The 18,057-nt window shown below is 41.8% G+C and overlaps 1 protein-coding gene across 1 annotated transcript in view; it reads right to left on the reverse strand.

Annotated features, from left to right (window-relative positions):
- Positions 1–10: 10 nt before the first annotated feature.
- RFC5 (replication factor C subunit 5) overlaps positions 11–18,057 on the reverse strand; it is a 40,372-nt gene continuing 22,325 nt past the window's right edge. The window contains exons 6-11 of the mRNA XM_069960740.1: positions 14,119–14,278; positions 13,948–14,029; positions 11,669–11,798; positions 9,733–9,810; positions 2,517–2,571; positions 11–379 (exon numbers count right to left, since the gene is read on the reverse strand). Of these exons, the coding sequence (XP_069816841.1) occupies positions 283–379; positions 2,517–2,571; positions 9,733–9,810; positions 11,669–11,798; positions 13,948–14,029; positions 14,119–14,278 (602 nt within the window). The 3' untranslated portion in view covers positions 11–282. The remainder of the gene's footprint in view (positions 380–2,516; positions 2,572–9,732; positions 9,811–11,668; positions 11,799–13,947; positions 14,030–14,118; positions 14,279–18,057) is intronic.

Genomic DNA, 18,057 nt, shown 5'->3' on the forward strand with positions numbered 1-18,057 from the left:
GGACTCTGTATTGTGCAGCAACCAAAGGCTTCTGACCTTTAATCTTACAAACCGTGTTGTTAGCAAAACTCATTTTATTTCTTTCTGCATTGGACCTGTCAGACATCCTAACATTTGTTCTCTGCCGGACCATTTGGTGCCACTGCTGTACCCAAATGTCCTTCCAAACATCCAGTCTCTGTTCCCAAAAATAGAACAGCCCATGTATATTCTTATTGCATGGTTTTTGTATTGTCCTCGAGTAACCTTGACCACACATCTGTCAAGTTGCCCCATCCCTTTCTAAGCTTCTGCGGCGATCACATCTCGAGTGACCTGGAATGCAGCGATGAGGGAGCTCAGCTGAATCTTCTCACTAGTCCCAGAAGCCAGTCTGTACCTAGGAAAGGAAAAACAAACAAAAACAGCTGAATCATTAAAATGTCAAGTTTAATGCCTAAACTGTTCACCGCAGGGTCATCCATGTTACTGCTTCCATCTGGATCTCTAATGTCTTACACAGCTTCCTAATGCTATAAAACACTTTCATTTTTTTTGTCCTTCATATTTTCTTATACAATTTGTAATTGTTTTTAAACAAACCACAATCTTGAATCTATCAGTACTCACCCCTACCTCTGAAAGAAGCTGGCACTGGGATGGTAGGGATTAGGGCTGGGCGATATAAACGATATGCCAAAATATCGTCATCAATTCGGTTGACTATATAGATTTTTGGCATATCGTCATATCGCGATATACCACGGAGCGGTAGGGAATAAGCTTCTCACTTACCGCTCCGTGGTACCGCGCTGCAGGGCCTTCCGTTCACGCATCGTCAGCGCGCTAGCGCGCTGATGCGTGTGACGTCAGGTCTCCCAGTGCATGCTGGGAAGAAGACGCGGCCCGTCTCGCCTCGCGGACTCCATCAGCCAGCCCTGCAGGAAAGGTAAGTAGCAGAGGGGTCGGGGGCGGCAGATGGCTTGGCATGGGGCTGATGATGGCCCTGGCTGGGGGGACATGATGGCTGGCACATGAAATGGCTGAAAAACCGAGGGGGAGATGACTGGCACTGGGGGGGGGGGGGGGGGGGGGGGCGCTGATGACTGGCAAGGCGGGTGATAACTGGCACAAGGGAGGGCTGATGACTGGCACAGGGTGGGCTGATGGCACAGGGGAAGGCTGATGACTGGCAAGGGGGGCTGATGACTGGCGCAAGGGGGGCTGATGGCACAGGGGAGGGCTGATCACTGGAACAGGGTGGGCTGATGGCACAGGGGAAGGCTGCTGACTGGCAAGGGGGGTGATAACTGGCACAAAGGGGGCTGAAGGCATAGGGGAGGGCTGATCACTGGCACAGGGGAAGGCTGATGACTGGCAAGGGGGGGGTGAGTATACACACAAAATTTTTTTTATATATCGTGATATATCGTTATATCGTGCATGCATCAAATTATATCGTGATATAAATTTTAGGCCATATCGCCCAGCCCTAGTAGGGATGTTACTTATCTATCCCAACAAGCAGCACAATGTGTCAATAGGCATTTACCATGGGATGCCTTGGCATCTGGCACTTTCAGATTGTCTGACTTCTCTATATACTTTCATGAATGTTATGTCCCCAAACGACTGCAATGCCTTTTTAATGTAAAATCCCTCAAAAAGTTTTGCTGCTGATTATGTGCAAGTTTCCTGAAACATCACCTCACTCAATGTGACAATATTAGAGACATGTTAGGAATTGTTCATGGTGAGGCCCCCTTCACACGTCTGTGTCAGTCTTTAACGTCGCTATGTAGAAATCATGGATATAGTCATTGGCTGTATCCATGTTTTCCAGACAACCTTCTTTATCCAAGTTCAGCAGCCGCAGCTAATCAAATACCGAACATTCGGGTTCGGATCGACTCGAACCCGGTTCACTCATCTCTAGAAATCATGTATTGTAGTGTATTTCTGGGCACTTTCAGGAGTGTTAATTCCTAATGCTTTCATAGACTTCAATAGGGGCATCTGTTTAGGAAACCCTGAAAATAGGTCAGGTTCTATAGCTTTGACCACTGCTTTTAGAGCAGAGTGGTGGTCTGTAGCCTATGGGCAGGAAAGAGAAGCATATCAGGAGGAGGCGGCAAATTTGCCAAATAAATGTACTAGCAAATAGAACTTGATGAGCCCTAAAAGTATAACTAATGGTTTGAGATGTTAACCCTTTAAAGCGTACCTGGCACCACATCTCCTGGCCTGATTAGAAGTGAATTATACTCTGCGGCTGGAGGTTTAGGTATATTCTTGGCAGGTACGCTTTAGAGAAGCAGTGCACTTTTTTTATTTTTTTATTTCCTTCCCTACTTCCAGCCGCCGGATGGCCCCTAATGAGAAAAGGCCACGTGGGCATCGGCGGGACCCAAACGGTGCTGTGCCACTGGAAGCCGACACTTACCGTCAATATCAGGGAAAAAAGCGCACTGTTTAAGTTTAAACTAAAAGGAAATGGTTCTGTATTTACCTCCAATAGAATGGTGTACAATACTTACTCTATATCGGCCATCTTTGTTAACAAATGCATCCTAACTGATGGTGGAAAATCCACTGTAAAAAAATAAAAGAAAAATAAATTAGATGGATAATTTTATTTTGCTTACTTCACAGTACTTTTCCCCAACTGTACTTAAACCAGAACTGCACAGCGAATCAAGTTCTCTCTACATCCCACACTGTCAGCTTTTTCTTTTTCCTCCAATCATTTGCAGGATACTATATACTGATTCTATAGTTGTAAGAGTAAAGCTGCAGGATCAGGGTTTGTTTGTAGCTGCTCACCATGGAGACACACAGGTCTGCATCGGACCATACAGACACAGAGAGTTGTCAGCATTCAATGGAGCATACTGCATACAGTTTAGGAATATAGATGCATGAATACAATCAATGCTGTATTCAGGAACTATTCTTTACAGATAAAGTGTCCCTCCAGGGGATGTGATATAAAGCAAGCCTGTAATTTACATTTACTTTTTTTTTTTTTTTTATAACAGCTATACTTACAGTATCCAGGTCCAGTCTCCTGAAGGCTGCTATATAACAGCTATACTTACTGTATCCAGGTCCAGTCTCCTGAAGGCAGCTATATAACAGCTATACTTACAGTATCCAGGTCCAGTCTCCTGAAGGCTGCTATATAACAACTATACTTACTGTATCCAGGTCCAGTCTCCTGAAGGCAGCTATATAACAGCTATACTTACTGTATCCAGGTCCAGTCTCCTGAAGGCAGCTATATAACAGCTATACTTACTGTATCCAGGTCCAGTCTCCTGAAGGCAGCTATATAACAGCTATACTTACTGTATCCAGGTCCAGTCTCCTGAAGGCAGCTATATAACAGCTATACTTACTGTATCCAGGTCCAGTCTCCTGAAGGCAGCTATATAATAGCTATACTTACTGTATCCAGGTCCAGTCTCCTGAAGGCTGATATATAACAGCTATACTTACTGTATCCAGGTCCAGTCTCCTGAAGGCAGCTATATAACAGCTATACTTACTGTATATAGGTCCAGTCTCCTGAAGGCTGCTATATAACAGCTATACTTACTGTATCCAGGTCCAGTCTCCTGAAGGCAGCTATATAACAGCTATACTTACTGTATCCAGGTCCAGTCTCCTGAAGGCAGCTATATAACAGCTATACTTACTGTATCCAGGTCCAGTCTCCTGAAGGCAGCTATATAAATAGCTATACTTACTGTATCCAGGTCCAGTCTCCTGACTGCTATATAATAGCTATACTTACTGTATCCAGGTCCGGTCCTCTGAAGACATTTTATAGGGCCCTAAGTATAGCGGTTATATTACACGGAGCGATAAATGTCTGAATCAGGACGATTCGGCCTATTAGCGCTTCGTGTAATAGAGACTAAGATCTCTGATAAATGATCGTGCCTTTAGGTCCGAAACCAATCAGAGGGCAGGAGAAAACCGGGAGCATGGGAGATAATGTATTAACAGTATAACCGAACCATGTAACAGGCTCAGTAAATGAGCAGATGCCAATGTAGCAGATCGGCGCTCGTTTACATTATTGATCAGGCGGTCATCAGTCTGTCTAATAGGACCCTTACTGTATTGTTGCAAAGCATGAGAACTAAAAAAGAAAGAAAAAAAAAACAAACCATGGCCACTTTTCCCCCTCTCGTCTGCAGATTGGGTGGGGTTTGGAGCGCAGTTCTTAATTGCAAACCACACCTGAACTGGAGTCAAGAGAGGGGGAAAAAGTAGCCATGTTTTTGTAGCACTGGATAACCCCTTTAAGCACATAACCACACACTTCTGTATAAGAAAACTTTACACCCTCCAAAAATAGCTGTACCCTAAACACGTACCACTATTTAGGGCGTTAGGAACCGAAATCAATCAATCTATCTATATATATCCTACAAATTGAGCAAAATCACAATCAAGCCAAGAAACAATTCATCTTTAATTATAAGGTGATAAAATTATTTATATAAAATCACATACATCACCGGTTACTAAGAAACAACAACCAGGGGATTACACAGGGTACTGGTAAAAAGCCACATAGAAAAGTATCAGATTAAAGAGTACTCGGGCTCCATCTACTGGCTACACACAATAATGCATATGGAGTAATTAAAGTGCTTTGTGCATTTCTGTGACTACCAATAACCTTTACACCAACATCACAGAAAGGAGAAAAAAGCAAAAGCGGCACAAAAAAGCCAGGGGAAAAAAACCAAAAAGGTAAAAGAGACCAAAGAAATTATTTTTTGCAAAAAAGAAAACACATTATGACTGTTGCCTTACTTCACCAGTATCCCTGGGACCACCCGACATGTGTTTTGCGCTTCGTCAGGAGATGATGTTACTGACGATTGTGGCTACTTATATACCATTGTAGTCCATTAGGGATAATGATGGCAGCCATTTTTGTGGAGTCTGGAAGCTAGTATCATGGGCAGCATCACATGACTGGGATGGTGGCCATCCCAGTCATGGGGCTAGCATGAGCAGCGTTCTATATAATGATACAGGCCAGAGTGGGGGCCATTACATCACATACATCACCAGTAACCAGTGATTGTATGTGATATTATATAAATCATTTTATTACATCTGTGCAATAAAAATTAATTGCTTCTTTACTTGACTGTGGTGTCGACCAGTTTGTAGGATATATAAGAAAACTTTGGTTTGATGGAAGAGAGTTAAGAGAACTTCGAGCATGCTCTAGGTTAGCCAAACCATTTTTTTGCGCCACGGACTTTTTGATTGTTTTTTTATTGATTTTTTTGGGGATGGATAATGAGACAAAAAAAATCGTCAATCTTGGAGATTTTTCCCTTTTTCGCTTAAGACATTCACCGTTGGGGAATATTGTTATATTTTAGTGGACAATTGCACACCCAACAATATTAAATTTTTATTTTATTTTTTTTACATATTTTATGTATAAACTGGTAAAGGTGGATGATCTAAACTTTTATTGAGCGAGGGGAAAAAAATTTTTTAACCCCTTAAAGACTGGGCTAATTGTTGTTTTTGCGTTTCAGTTTTTTCCTCCTGGTGTATATAAGGCCATAGTAGTTGCATTTTTACACCTACGGACCCACATGAGCCCTTATTTTTTGCGTCACTAATTGTACTTTGCAATGACAGGCTGAATTTTTGCATAAAATATGCTGCGAAACCAGAAAAAAAATTATTTTTCTTTGGGGGGGGGGGGGGGGGGGGCCTTCATTTTTATGCCGTGTGTCCTATGGAAAAACTGACATGTTATCCATGTTCCTCAAGTCGTTAGGATTAAAACACTATGTAACATGTATAACTTTTATATTAATTGATGGTTAATAAAAAAAGAAAACCTTTTACAGAAAATAAACGTTTCTTAAAATCGCTCCATTCCCAGGCTTATAGCGCTTTTATCCTTTGCTCTATGGGGCTGTGTGAGGTGTCATTTTTTTGCGCCATGATCTTTACTTTCTATCGGTACCTTGATTGCCCATATCTGACTTTTTGATCGCTTTTTACTATGATTTTTCTAGATTTGATGCAACCAAAAATGCGCAATTTTGCACTTTGGATTATTATTGCGCTTACGCCGTTTACCGTGCGAGATCAGGAATAAAATAAATTAATATTTCGGGCGATAACGCAAGCGGCGATAGCAAACATGTTTATTTATTTATAAAATGCGAAAAGGGGGGTGATTTGGACTTTTATTAGGGAAGGGGGTTATTTATTAATAAAAACACTATTCTTTTGTCATAATACAGTAATTAGAAGCCACCCTGGGGGACTTCTATATACACAGCACTGATCCCCCTGGGGATCTCCTATATACACAGCACTGATCCCCCTGGGGGACTTCTATAGACACAGCACTGATCTCCCATTGAGATCAATGCTGTGTATATAATAGAGCAATGATCCATCAGATCGGTGCTCTATTATAGTTGTCTGCTGCAGACTACATACATGGATTGCCGAGCCGGGATCAGCGTCATTCTAACGCTGAGCCCTGGCAGGCTCATTAGAACGGATCTCCCCTCCGCGATCGCATCACTAGACACCAGGGACAGGGGCCACATACACTATTCAAATGCAGCTGTCAGCTTTGACAGCTGCATTTAAATAGTTAATTAGCCGGCCGCAGCGGCTAATACCTGCGGTCCCTGTCTGCACATAGCAACCGGGGACCGCGGGCTGCAGAGAGGGCTCATGCCGAAAGCCCTCTCTGATCCCCTTTAACGGCCGCATGACAGGTATACCCGTCATGCGTCGTTAAGGGGTTAAACTCATGTCCCTCTAAGTAAGTATTTTACCTCTAGCAGTCAGGGAAAACGATAGGGACCCCTAAGATAGCAGGTAGGACAAGGAGACACATGATACCTTGTAGATGTAGAGCAATGCTTTAGAGTCTCTGCTACAGGAGTCAAAAAGGCATTTCCAGGCTCCTGAAAAGCTTCAATCTGGAATGCTTCCCCTCTTCCTGCTTGATTGACACCTGAAGTCTGAAGCAGGGTCGGGTATGGGAGTGGGAGGCAGTGTTACAGCTTGCTGCAGTTCAGGAGCTCAGGAAAGACTCTGACTCCTTGTACCAGAGAAAAAAAGCAATTTTGTTTTACCTTCTGGAAGCACAGCAGGTTTTATACAGGGTAACCTATAACAATTCTGCATCACACTTGACTGGCTGCACTTTACCTCCTGTTTCTCTCCGAGTACCTTATAGATTGTAAGCCCTCGCGGACAGGGTCCTCTTCCCCCATGTACCAGTCTGTCATTTGCTTTCATGTAATGTGTTTTCGATCTTGTAATGTTCCTGTTTATCAGTCCCTATGTATTGTATAGCGCTCTACAATTAAGGGTGCTTTATAAATAAATAATAATAATTATTATAACATATTTCTCCTTGCCCTAACTGCTATCTTACAGTGTCAGCAGATTGGAACATGAATTGTAGTTGACAGATTCTGTCCTTAGAGAATCCCCATCAATTATATTCCTATGCCCCAAATACACACACACACACACACACACACACACACACACACACACACACAATGCCTTTACTTTAGGGTACAGTTTCTATATCTTTTGTCTGTGAAAGCAAACTTTCCATTTTAAAGGGGTACTCTGGCCAAAATAGTTTGCTTTCAAATCAAATGGTTTTAGAAAGTTAAATAGATTTGTAATTTGCTTCTATTTAAAAATATGTAGTCTTCCAGTACTAACCAGCTGCTGTATGTCCTGCAGGAAGTGGAGTATACTTTCCAAGTCTGACACAGTTCTTTCTGCTGCCACCTCTGTCCATAGCTCCTCTCCTGATCTGGACAGCTCCTAACATGGACAAAGGTGGCAGCATAGAGCACTGTTTTAGACTGGAAAGAATACTCAACTGCAGGACATACAGCAGCTGATCAGTTTTTAAATTGACGTAAATTACAAATCTAAATAATATTCTGAAATCAGCTGATTTCGACGGAGTACCCCTTTAAGGCCTGTAGTACTATATTTTATATATATATATATATATATATATATATATATATATATATATATATATATATTACAAGAAGCCATCATGTACACTGATAGAAACCTTTTTAGCAGACTTTATAGTGACTTTGTGTTTAGCTCCCCCTGGTGGCCACCTGATCATTTCTCACACCATCCAGGTAGATAATTAACTTTCTGCAGTTGCTGTGGGAACCATTCTCAGATAGGGGAAAATCACCAGAGAAACCAGTCACAAACAGATGGCACTTGACTGAGGAGTGAGTCCCCACTGCTTATTTCCCCTCTTCAGCCCAGCACAACAAGGATATCAGGTATGCTCTTTGCACCAGCTGGACCCAGGAGAAACACACAGACGTCATTCTTTGACTCATGGGAAATGAAAAACAACTCACCTTGGCAAAGCCAATATCAAAGAAGTTCTATTGTAGTGATAATCTTGAAAATACAACACAAGCACACACAGGTCCCAGAAGTAATAATCCCAGGAGCCAACACCGTAACGAAAAAAAAACAAAAAACTGACAGTCTAACACTTGATGCTCAAAAAGCAACTTCTAAAACCAATAGGCACCAAGGCTGTCAATTACCTAGTATGATATAAAAAAAAAAAAGAAGCAGTGTCCGTCTCTCTCCATCCATCTCTATGGGAGTTATAGAAAAAACCAACCATGGCTGCCTCACCAGGTGGGATACAGGCTGAATCAACATCCTTAAAGTGGTAGTTTACAAAAAAAAATTATTTTAAATCACCAGGTGCCAGAAATTTGTAATTTACTTCTATTTAAAAAAAAAGTCAAGTCTTCCAGTACTTATCAGCTGCTGTATGTCCAGTGGTGTATTCTTTTCAGTCTGACAGTGCTCTCTGCTGCCACCTATGTCCATGTCAGGAACTGTCCAGAACAGTAGTAAATCCCCATAGAAAACCTCTCCTGCTCTGGATAGTTCCTGAAATGGACAGAGGTGGCAGCAGAGAGCACTGTGTCAAACTGGAGAGAATACACCCCTTCCTTCAGCAGCTGATAAGTACTGGAAGACTGTGTAACAAAAAGTTACACATCTATATAACCCCTTTAAAGGCCATGAACACCTAAAGTTTTTTTTTTATTTCTTGCTTTGCACTTATTAAGGAACAAATATTCTTCAGAAGTCTTTATTAAATGTTACCTGTGTCAGACAGCCGCTACCTCTGCTGTCTGACACAGAGAGCAGAAAGTCCTTTAGATTTATCTTATTTATTTACCTACGTAAGCAGCTAAATTGCAGAACATTTATAATGAAGACCACGTATAAGGTGACCATTTTGTATGAAGAAACAGAACATAATGTAACATAAAATGTGTATAAAATATAAATGTAGTTTTGCAACAGCCGGAGGGCCAGAGTTTGATACCTGTGTACTAAAAGGAAAGTATCAGCAGGTTAGAAGTGTCTTCCTATCACAGGACGCTGAGGATGAATGGAAGTTTCTCACCTTCATCCTCTGCGCCGTTTCCGTGATCTTAGCAGTTTATCTTCTATGATAATTAGGCTTGTGGTGCACTGGGGGCAGAACTCCCACTCCCAGTGCACTGATCCCACCCACGTTTACTTATTCAAAACTATTGATGTATTGGTTGCAAAAAGGCGAATCTTGACTGACAGACTTACTTAATCACTTAATAGGTATAATGGAAGCATGACCACAAAATCACTTAGCAGGTCTAATCTTACCTCTGTGTACATAGATGTGTACTTCAGTGAGAATGTCGTGAAGGGCGAGGCCTTTGAGGGTCTTTAGTTTCATAATATCTTCATGTAATACATTAAGGGGATTCACATTTCTAATAAATAAGCTTCACTTTATTTTAGCAGTAAACAGTGGTGCTTCTAAAATATATGCACACTATATATTGTATATGCCAGTTAAACCTAATTACATTCTAAGGGCACTTATACCTAGGTAGATCACTGCATGATACGAGTGCCCATCTGGTAGAGCCATGCTGGTTAACCTCTTAAGGACGGAGCCAGTTTTCGTTTTTGTGTTTTCGTTTTTTCCTCCTTAAAAAGCCATGCATTTTTTCACTTAGAAACCTACATGAGCCCTTATTACTTGCGACACTAATTGTACTTTGCAATGGCAGACTTATTTTGCATAAAATATGCTGCAAAACCAGAAAAAAAATTGTGTGGTAAAATTGAAAAAAATAAAATAAAAAAAAAGCTATTCTTTTTCTTTGGGGGTGGTGGGGGGTCGTTTTTAAGCCGTTTGTCCTATGGAAAAACTGACATGTTATACACGTTTCCCAAGTCGGTACGATTAAAACGATATGCAACTTGCATAACTTTTATATTATTTGATGGCTTTTAAAAAAATAAAATCTACAGGAAAAAAAAAAAAAAAGTTCCTTAAAATTGCACTATTCCCAGGCTTATAACACTTTTATCCTTTGGTCTATGGGGCTGTGTCAGGTGTCATTTTTTTGCGCCATGATGTGTTCTTTCTATTGGTACCTTGATTGCGCATATGCGACTTTTTGATCGCTTTTCATTACAATGTTTCTGGATTTGATGCGACCAAAAATGCCCAATTTTGCACTTTCGCGGGTCTTTGCGCTTACGTCATTTACCATGCGAGATCAGGAATGTGATAAATTAATAGTTCGTGCGATTACGCACGAGGTGATACCAAACATGTTTATTTATAAAATAGGAAAATGGGGGCGATTCAGACTTTTATTAGGGGAGGTTTTTTTTTTTTTTACTTATACGTTAATTAGAAGTCCCCCTGGGGGACTTCTAATACAACTACACTGATCTCCCATAGAGATAGATCAGATCATTGCAATAGAACACCGAGCTGGGATCAGCGTCATTCCGATGCTGAGGCACGGCCCGGTAAGACCAAAGGATCCACCTCCGCGATCACATTGCGGGGGAGGGGGATCCCGCCACTAGACACCATGGATGGGCTGCAAATAACACTGTTAGATGCAGCTGTTGATAGCCGCGGTCCCGTGCTGCAGATAGCAGTCAGGATTGCTGCAGTTCGGGGGGGAGTTGCTGCGCGGCATATATTGAGACAGACTTTAAACCTTAAAACGGGGGTCCCACTCAGACAATCCTAGCTGCTGCAGAATTAACAATGAGATCACGGTTATTCTAAATCAGCCAGAGCAGAATATAGAGGGGAAATGAGGACACAACCCTTTTAACATAGCTTTTTTTTTTTTTTTTTTTTTTTTTTTTTAAAGAGATGTCCAGGCTTTTGGTGTGGGGTTTTGCAGCTAAGTTCCACTGAAGTGAATGGGGCTGAACTGTAATACCACACACACCGAGGACAGGGGCGGAGCTGTTTTTCCTAATCCTAGATAATTCCTGGATAAGTCGCCATAGGAAGAATGATAACTTTATCAACAGATGACTGACTTATTCTTATTTTATAGTAATCTTTACACATTGGACACTGAATTACTCATTTTGGAAATTAATCAGTAGATAGCTGTTCACAATCACTACATTAAAATCCCTTCTTTAATATAAGACCCCACCACCATTAATCCAGAGATCCCCTGTCCAAAATATACCAAGGAAAAAAAACAGCCATGTTACTGGGAGATACCACCAGCTAGTCATTCCCTTGCCCGTATAAGAATGAGAAGGATACTTTTGTATGCAGTGGTGAAATCCTTGTTAAGCATCCAATCTAGAATGTTGGCAATGTCTACTCTCAGTGGATGACCAGTGCAGGTATATACTGTATCCTCGGTCACTTTTCCATAAGCCATGTTTGTACTCTGGAATAAATAAATAAATAAAAGTAACGCAAACATACTAATTCCACCCTGCATAACATTACATTGTTACTATTATTTATATTGGTTTGTTATTTATATAAACTTTTGCTATGTTGGCCAGACACGTCAAAAGTTTAGATCCCACCAGGTGAGTTATATTCAGGTGAAGTGCACCCAGTCTCTGGCTGGCTGCCTAATGCAACTGAATGCAGGAGTTTGCTTCTAATATAATCTCCTTGTAGTGGTGATCACAGCAGGTCTCAGGACTAAGGGATCTACATGTTTATATATGTTATATATGTTAATAGTTTATATACATAACAGTACTGTGTTTAAAAAAAAAAAAAAAAAAAAAACTGACAGACATTTCAAATGTTTTTGATCAGCTGGGATCTGGATGCCAAGACCTCCACTCAAACACTTCTCTCCCTGACTTTCTATACAACTAGATCATTTTCGCGTATGATCGTGTATCATTTGATTAGCAGTGGCTGAAGTTGTTGGATGCAGCTTTAGGGAGTCCGGGAAAACATGCATACAGCCATAGGCTATATCCACCAGGCCCCCATAGGGCTGCACTTAACTTCTTCAGCCACCGCTAATCAAATGCTGCTCAATCAGCTGTTCCAGTTGCGCTCATCTCTACATATAACTCCTTTCCTGCACCAAGTAAAGAAGTGGACAGACACACATAGCTGTTCAATTCTCTCCGCTCATTCTAGAGATCGTCGGGGATCGCTGCATATAGATGTCAAAATGTCAAAGGTTATATTAAAGCGACTCTGCACCCACAATCGGCAGGTGATGCAGTTATTGTCCTAAAAAACAACTTTTAAACTTGCAGCCCCGTGCCCTACGGGAGTATCTGTGCCCTAACTTTGCATAAACCCCTCTGTCCCTCCTCCCCACCCTCTTCATCATTAGGAACATTCACTCCTGTTTGAACATTGCACAGGTGTCTTAACGATCCAGCCCATGTGCCGTGCTGACACAGCTGATGAATAGGAGGCAATCTGCCTGAAGCATTCCTAATGATGAGGAGGGCTGGGAGGAGGGACAGAGAGGTCGTGCCAGCCTAATGCATTTACAATCTAGGCCACACCCGTAGGGCGAGGGGATGCCAGTTTAAAAGTTGTTTTTTAGGACAATAACTGCATCACCTGTCGAACGGACGGCAGGACAGATCTAGGATTAAAAGCAGCTATCTGAAGGTACAAGAGGTTTTTTTTTTTTGAGGGGGGAGGGGTCAGATTGCGGGTACAGAGTGGCTTTAAACACTTTAATGGTTCAAAATGGTTATTCAGTTAAGTCTGGTCTATGACTGGGGGGGGGGGACTTCGGGGGGGGGGGGCATGATACTCTTTCTAATCTGTGTTTAGTTTGCCCATGAGCTACCCCCACCTCTTGCTGAAGTTCCACACACTACTTGTGTGCTGTGTGGAGGAAAGTAAGAAATTGTGAGTTCAGCAACTGAAAAATTGAGCTTTGACTATTATAACGGTATATCATTTTGATACACAGAAGATATTAAACAAACAAACATTTTAAACATGGCCACTTTCTTCCAGAGACAGCACCACACTTGTCTCCAGTTCAGGTCTGGTTTGCAATTAAAGAGGATGTACCACCCGGTACATCCTCTTTAACCTGAACCCACGGATCGATCGGCGTCGGCACGGGGAAGCCGGTGCCGCGATCCGTTTTTCGGGCCGGGCTGCCCCCAGTGGGAGGGAATTCCCTCCCCTGTATGACGCGGCTCCATTCATTCTAAGCGAGCCGCATCATACAGGGGAGGGAATTCCCTCCCACTGGGGGCGGCCCGATACCGCTGGATCGAACGGCGCTGTGCACGGGAACCGATCGTTCCGTGGGTTCAGGTTAAAGAGGATGTACCGGGTGGTACATCCTCTTTGAGCTCCATTCACTTGAACTAAGTTGGAAAACCTGCACCCAAACTGGAGACAAGAGCGGTGCTTTCTCTGGAAGAAAGTGACTATGTTTTGTAGCGCTGGATTACCCCTTTAAGCAATAAGACTATAACTGCCCCGCCATGAGTTCCAACCCCATCCTGCACGCAGCCTTGAAGAGCGCCTAATAAAGTAACAATAGGTATGATGCAGTAAGCTCCTCCGCTGTATTTATGCCTTACCTGCAATATATTTAGGGCTCTACGCATATCTCCACTAGACAGGGTGACCAAGGCCTTCATTCCATCTGGAGCAATATCCACACTGTTTGAAAGGGAAAGAGGTAGAAAAACTATGTAAAATGCTTTGGGATTTTGGAAAACAGTTTAGCGACATATTATTCTATTATATACTTTTCCTGCTGAACGACAAACTCTAGCCTGGGCACCATCATTTCTGAACTCAATGGACCAAATCGAAACCTCGTGCATCTGGACTGTAAAGCTGGGATGATCTTTGACAAGTAGTTGCAAATCATACAAAATCTAGTGTTTTCCGTGAACTTCTCAATCACTAAGGGGAAAAAATGGAATACATTTTTAACGACATAACATACATTACTATGCAATACACAAATATTATACAGAATCCACTAAGGCTGGGTTCACACTGCGTTTTTAGCATACGTTTAACGGATCCGTTTTTTTTAACGGACAAAAAAAATAGTGTCAGCAACGTTTTTGTGCCAGTCAGAAAAAACGGATCTTTTTTTTTTTAATAATGGAAGTCAATGGAAAAACGGATGCACACAAATGCATCCGTTTATCATTCGTTTTGTTTTTTTGTTTTTTAAACAGATTGCAAAAACGCAGTGTGAACCCAGCCTTACAGTGCACATGTCAGCCATAAGCACATACCCGTATGTGCACCTTGATTAAACTAGAGTATGCTAAAAGCTAATGTGAGCCCAAGGCCATAGATTGGGGGTGATATATACTCAGCTTCCAGGTGTTGGAAAGTACATTTTGGAAAACTCTTGGCACAGTTATCAGTTTTCACCCAGAAGGCAGTGATATACATAGAAGTCATAGGCTGAAGTACAGCTGGAAAAAGATGCTGAAATACTGGTTTACTGCAAACAGCCCTGGGTTTTACAAACTGATTGTTAATGGCGAGTTATTAACCCCTTCATGACACCTCTGGGTCGCACTTGATTGCCTCCGCCTTTTTTTTCTCTCCCCTTCATGTTTACATTTCTGACTAGTACTTATGCTTATCTGCTTTTTTTTTCCACAATAGGAATTGGTTATTTACAATTGCACTCGCACTTTCTTGATACCGCTGTGCATGTGGATACATGTACACTCACGTTTGCAGGGTATTTACTTTGTCATTGTGGTTTGCACAGTCTATAATTGCATTTGCACCTTGATCTTTACCTATACATATAATTTTGTGCCGTGTGCAATATATCTTGACAGGGCATCTTTCTCTATTATATTTGTAAGGAGAGTTTGGCATCATGGAGCATATTTGCTCTAGTGTAGACAATGTGGCCTTTCTACCATGTATGGTTCCCTTCTTGGCGGTTTTTCATTGTTTTTAACCTGTATTTGGGTTGTCATTTTTTTGTGTAGCGATATATTAGTGTTAATAAAGCAGTTTATATACTTTCATTGGTGTGCCAATGCCTTATTGCATACACTTCTCTTTGTAGTGAGTTTCCTGTTATGGTTTGGTATGTTGGTGTTGCAGCACCGGGTTTAACCCTATTTTGTTGGTCCTTCGTGACCAAAGGTCAATGATGCAGAGATGTCTAGTTCACATAGAAGGAATGTTCCTAATGTTCCTAACGCTAACCGGGCTGGTTGGGGGCTCACTTTTTGCGACATGATCTATAGTTATTAGTATCATATTGGTGTAAAACAAAATTTTTGATTGCTTTTTATTAATTTTTTTATATAATAAAAAATAGGTATTTTTACCCCCTCTTTTCATTTATAGCGTTTACCGTGCGGGAACAATATTGTTATATTTAAATAGGTTGTATAATTCTAATATATTATACAAAATGTGTTAATTTTTTTTACAAATTGTTATTTATATAATTTGCAAGGGAGTCATTTAACCCCTCGCCTCTGCAGCCTGTTTTGGCCTTAATGACCAGGGCCTATTTTTCAAATCTGACCTGCCTCTCTTTATGTAGTTATAGCTCTGTGGTGCTTTTAGCTATTGCGGTTATTCTGAGATTGTTTTTTCGTGACATATTCCTCTTTATGTTTGTGGTATACTTTGGTTGATACACTCAGTATTTTTTTGTAAAAAACACAGCATTTGCGCAAAAATTTGAAAAATGTATGTTTCTTTATCTTCAAAATTTTCTTTTCCTAAGATAGTCATGCCACATGAACTAATTATTACTGCAACATGTCTGCTCTATGGTGACGTCATTTGGTGAACGTTCTTTCACCCCTTAGAGGGCTTCGAAATTTTGCAGCGATTTTTCACATTTTCAGGAAAATGTCAAATTTCTGATTTTTTTTAGGGACCAGTTCAGTTCTGAAGTGGATTTGTGAGGCCTGTATGTTAGTTACCCCCATAAATCCCTCCACTGTACAAACTGCACCCCTCAAAGTATTCAATGTAACATTTCATAAGTGTATTAACCCTTTAGGTGTTTCACACAAATTTAATCAAGTTGGAGAAATGTAACATTTTCATTTTTTTTGGCAGATATTCCATTTTAATCCATTTTTTCCCTCTAACACAGCAAAATGGAACTCACTATTGATTCCCCTTGTTCCAATGTTTCTAGAAATCCCACATATGCGGCCGCAGTGCGTCACCTGACACAACCACAGGCCGCAGACATGACAGAAGCCTTGTGTATTTTTGGGGTCTTTTCTTATTTCAGGTTTTTTTTACCCATTATACCATGTCACAGAGGCCTTGCGGTGCCAAAATATTTGTGTAAGACCAGTTGACGTTTCCATCTGTAACATTCTGGGGGACATGTGACACCCTGATCATTTTTTAATAAATTTTTTAAGAGGTGATATGAATAAAAAACACAATTTAGCAGCTGTTTTTCACCATTTTTTTGTACGCCGTTTACTATACGTTACATCTGACATGTTATCGTTATTCGTCAGGTCGGTACGGTTACAGTGATATCCATGTTATATAGCTTTTGTTATAGTTTATGCCATTTATACTATAAAAACTGTTTGTGTCTTGCATATTGTAAGAGTGGAAATATTTAAATTTTTTCGCCAATGGAGTTGGCTTTTTTTTTGCGGCATAAACTGACGTTTTTAGTGGTACACCTTTTGGGTACATGTGACGTTTTGATAGCTTTTATCTATATTTTTTATGGGGCGGAATTAACAAAAAAATTTCATTTTGATTAGTTTTTTTTTGTGGCGTTAATCGGCTGGTATAATTAAGGTAACAGATTAATAGATGGGGTCATTACGGACGCGGTGATACCAAATATGTGTATCTTATTTATAGGGGATCATTTATAAAGGGGGGATGGTGAATATATTTATTTAAATTTATTTTAAATCATAGTTTATTTATGTATTTATTTATTTAATTAATTATGTATTTGTGTGTGTGTTTTTAACTTTTGCAGATATATATATCATGCATTACAGCACATGATCTGTGCTGTAATGCATGATATAATGAATGAGTGTCAGCTTTACAGCTGACAGCTCATTCAAACGATCAGGTCAGGGACCTGATCGTTGAGCACCGGGAGTGAGCTGGAGCCCGGCGGGGGTGAGCCTGGGGAGGGAGAAGGAGCTGTATGGGGGGGGGCAGCTGGAGCAGGAACAAAGGGGTTGGGGAGCACGGGGAGTGAATTGAAGAGGGAGCCAAAGCCAGATCCGGGGGAGTAGAACGGGGAGGAAGCCGGATCGCAGGAGCAGAACGGGGGGGGGGGGGGGGGGGGTCGGGGAGGGGGGTTCCGGGGGTGAAACCGGACCGGGGGAGGGGGAGCAGAATGGAAAGGAAGCCGGATCGGGGGAGCAGAACGGGGAGAAAGCCGCAGCAGGAAGGATCGGGGGTGGGGGGGGGGGGAGAGAGACAGCACAGGGGAGGAAGCCGGAGCAGGATCGAGGGGAGGGGGGAGCAGCACGGGGTGTAGAGGGAGCTTTATTGGGGCTGGGGGAGAATAAAAACAGTGGCGGCAGGAGGAGGCAATGTCTGCAGCCTCCTCCTGCCGCCCAATCAGCATCAGAGGCATCAGATCTCCCCATAGACGCCGCGGTTGCAACAACCGCGGCGTCTATGGGGTTAACTGCCGGGGGGGGGACGCGGCTCCCCTCCGGGCAGTGGCAGCAGGA

Source organism: Dendropsophus ebraccatus, chromosome 3, assembly GCF_027789765.1.
Source record: "Dendropsophus ebraccatus isolate aDenEbr1 chromosome 3, aDenEbr1.pat, whole genome shotgun sequence".
NCBI lineage: Eukaryota > Metazoa > Chordata > Amphibia > Anura > Hylidae > Dendropsophus > Dendropsophus ebraccatus.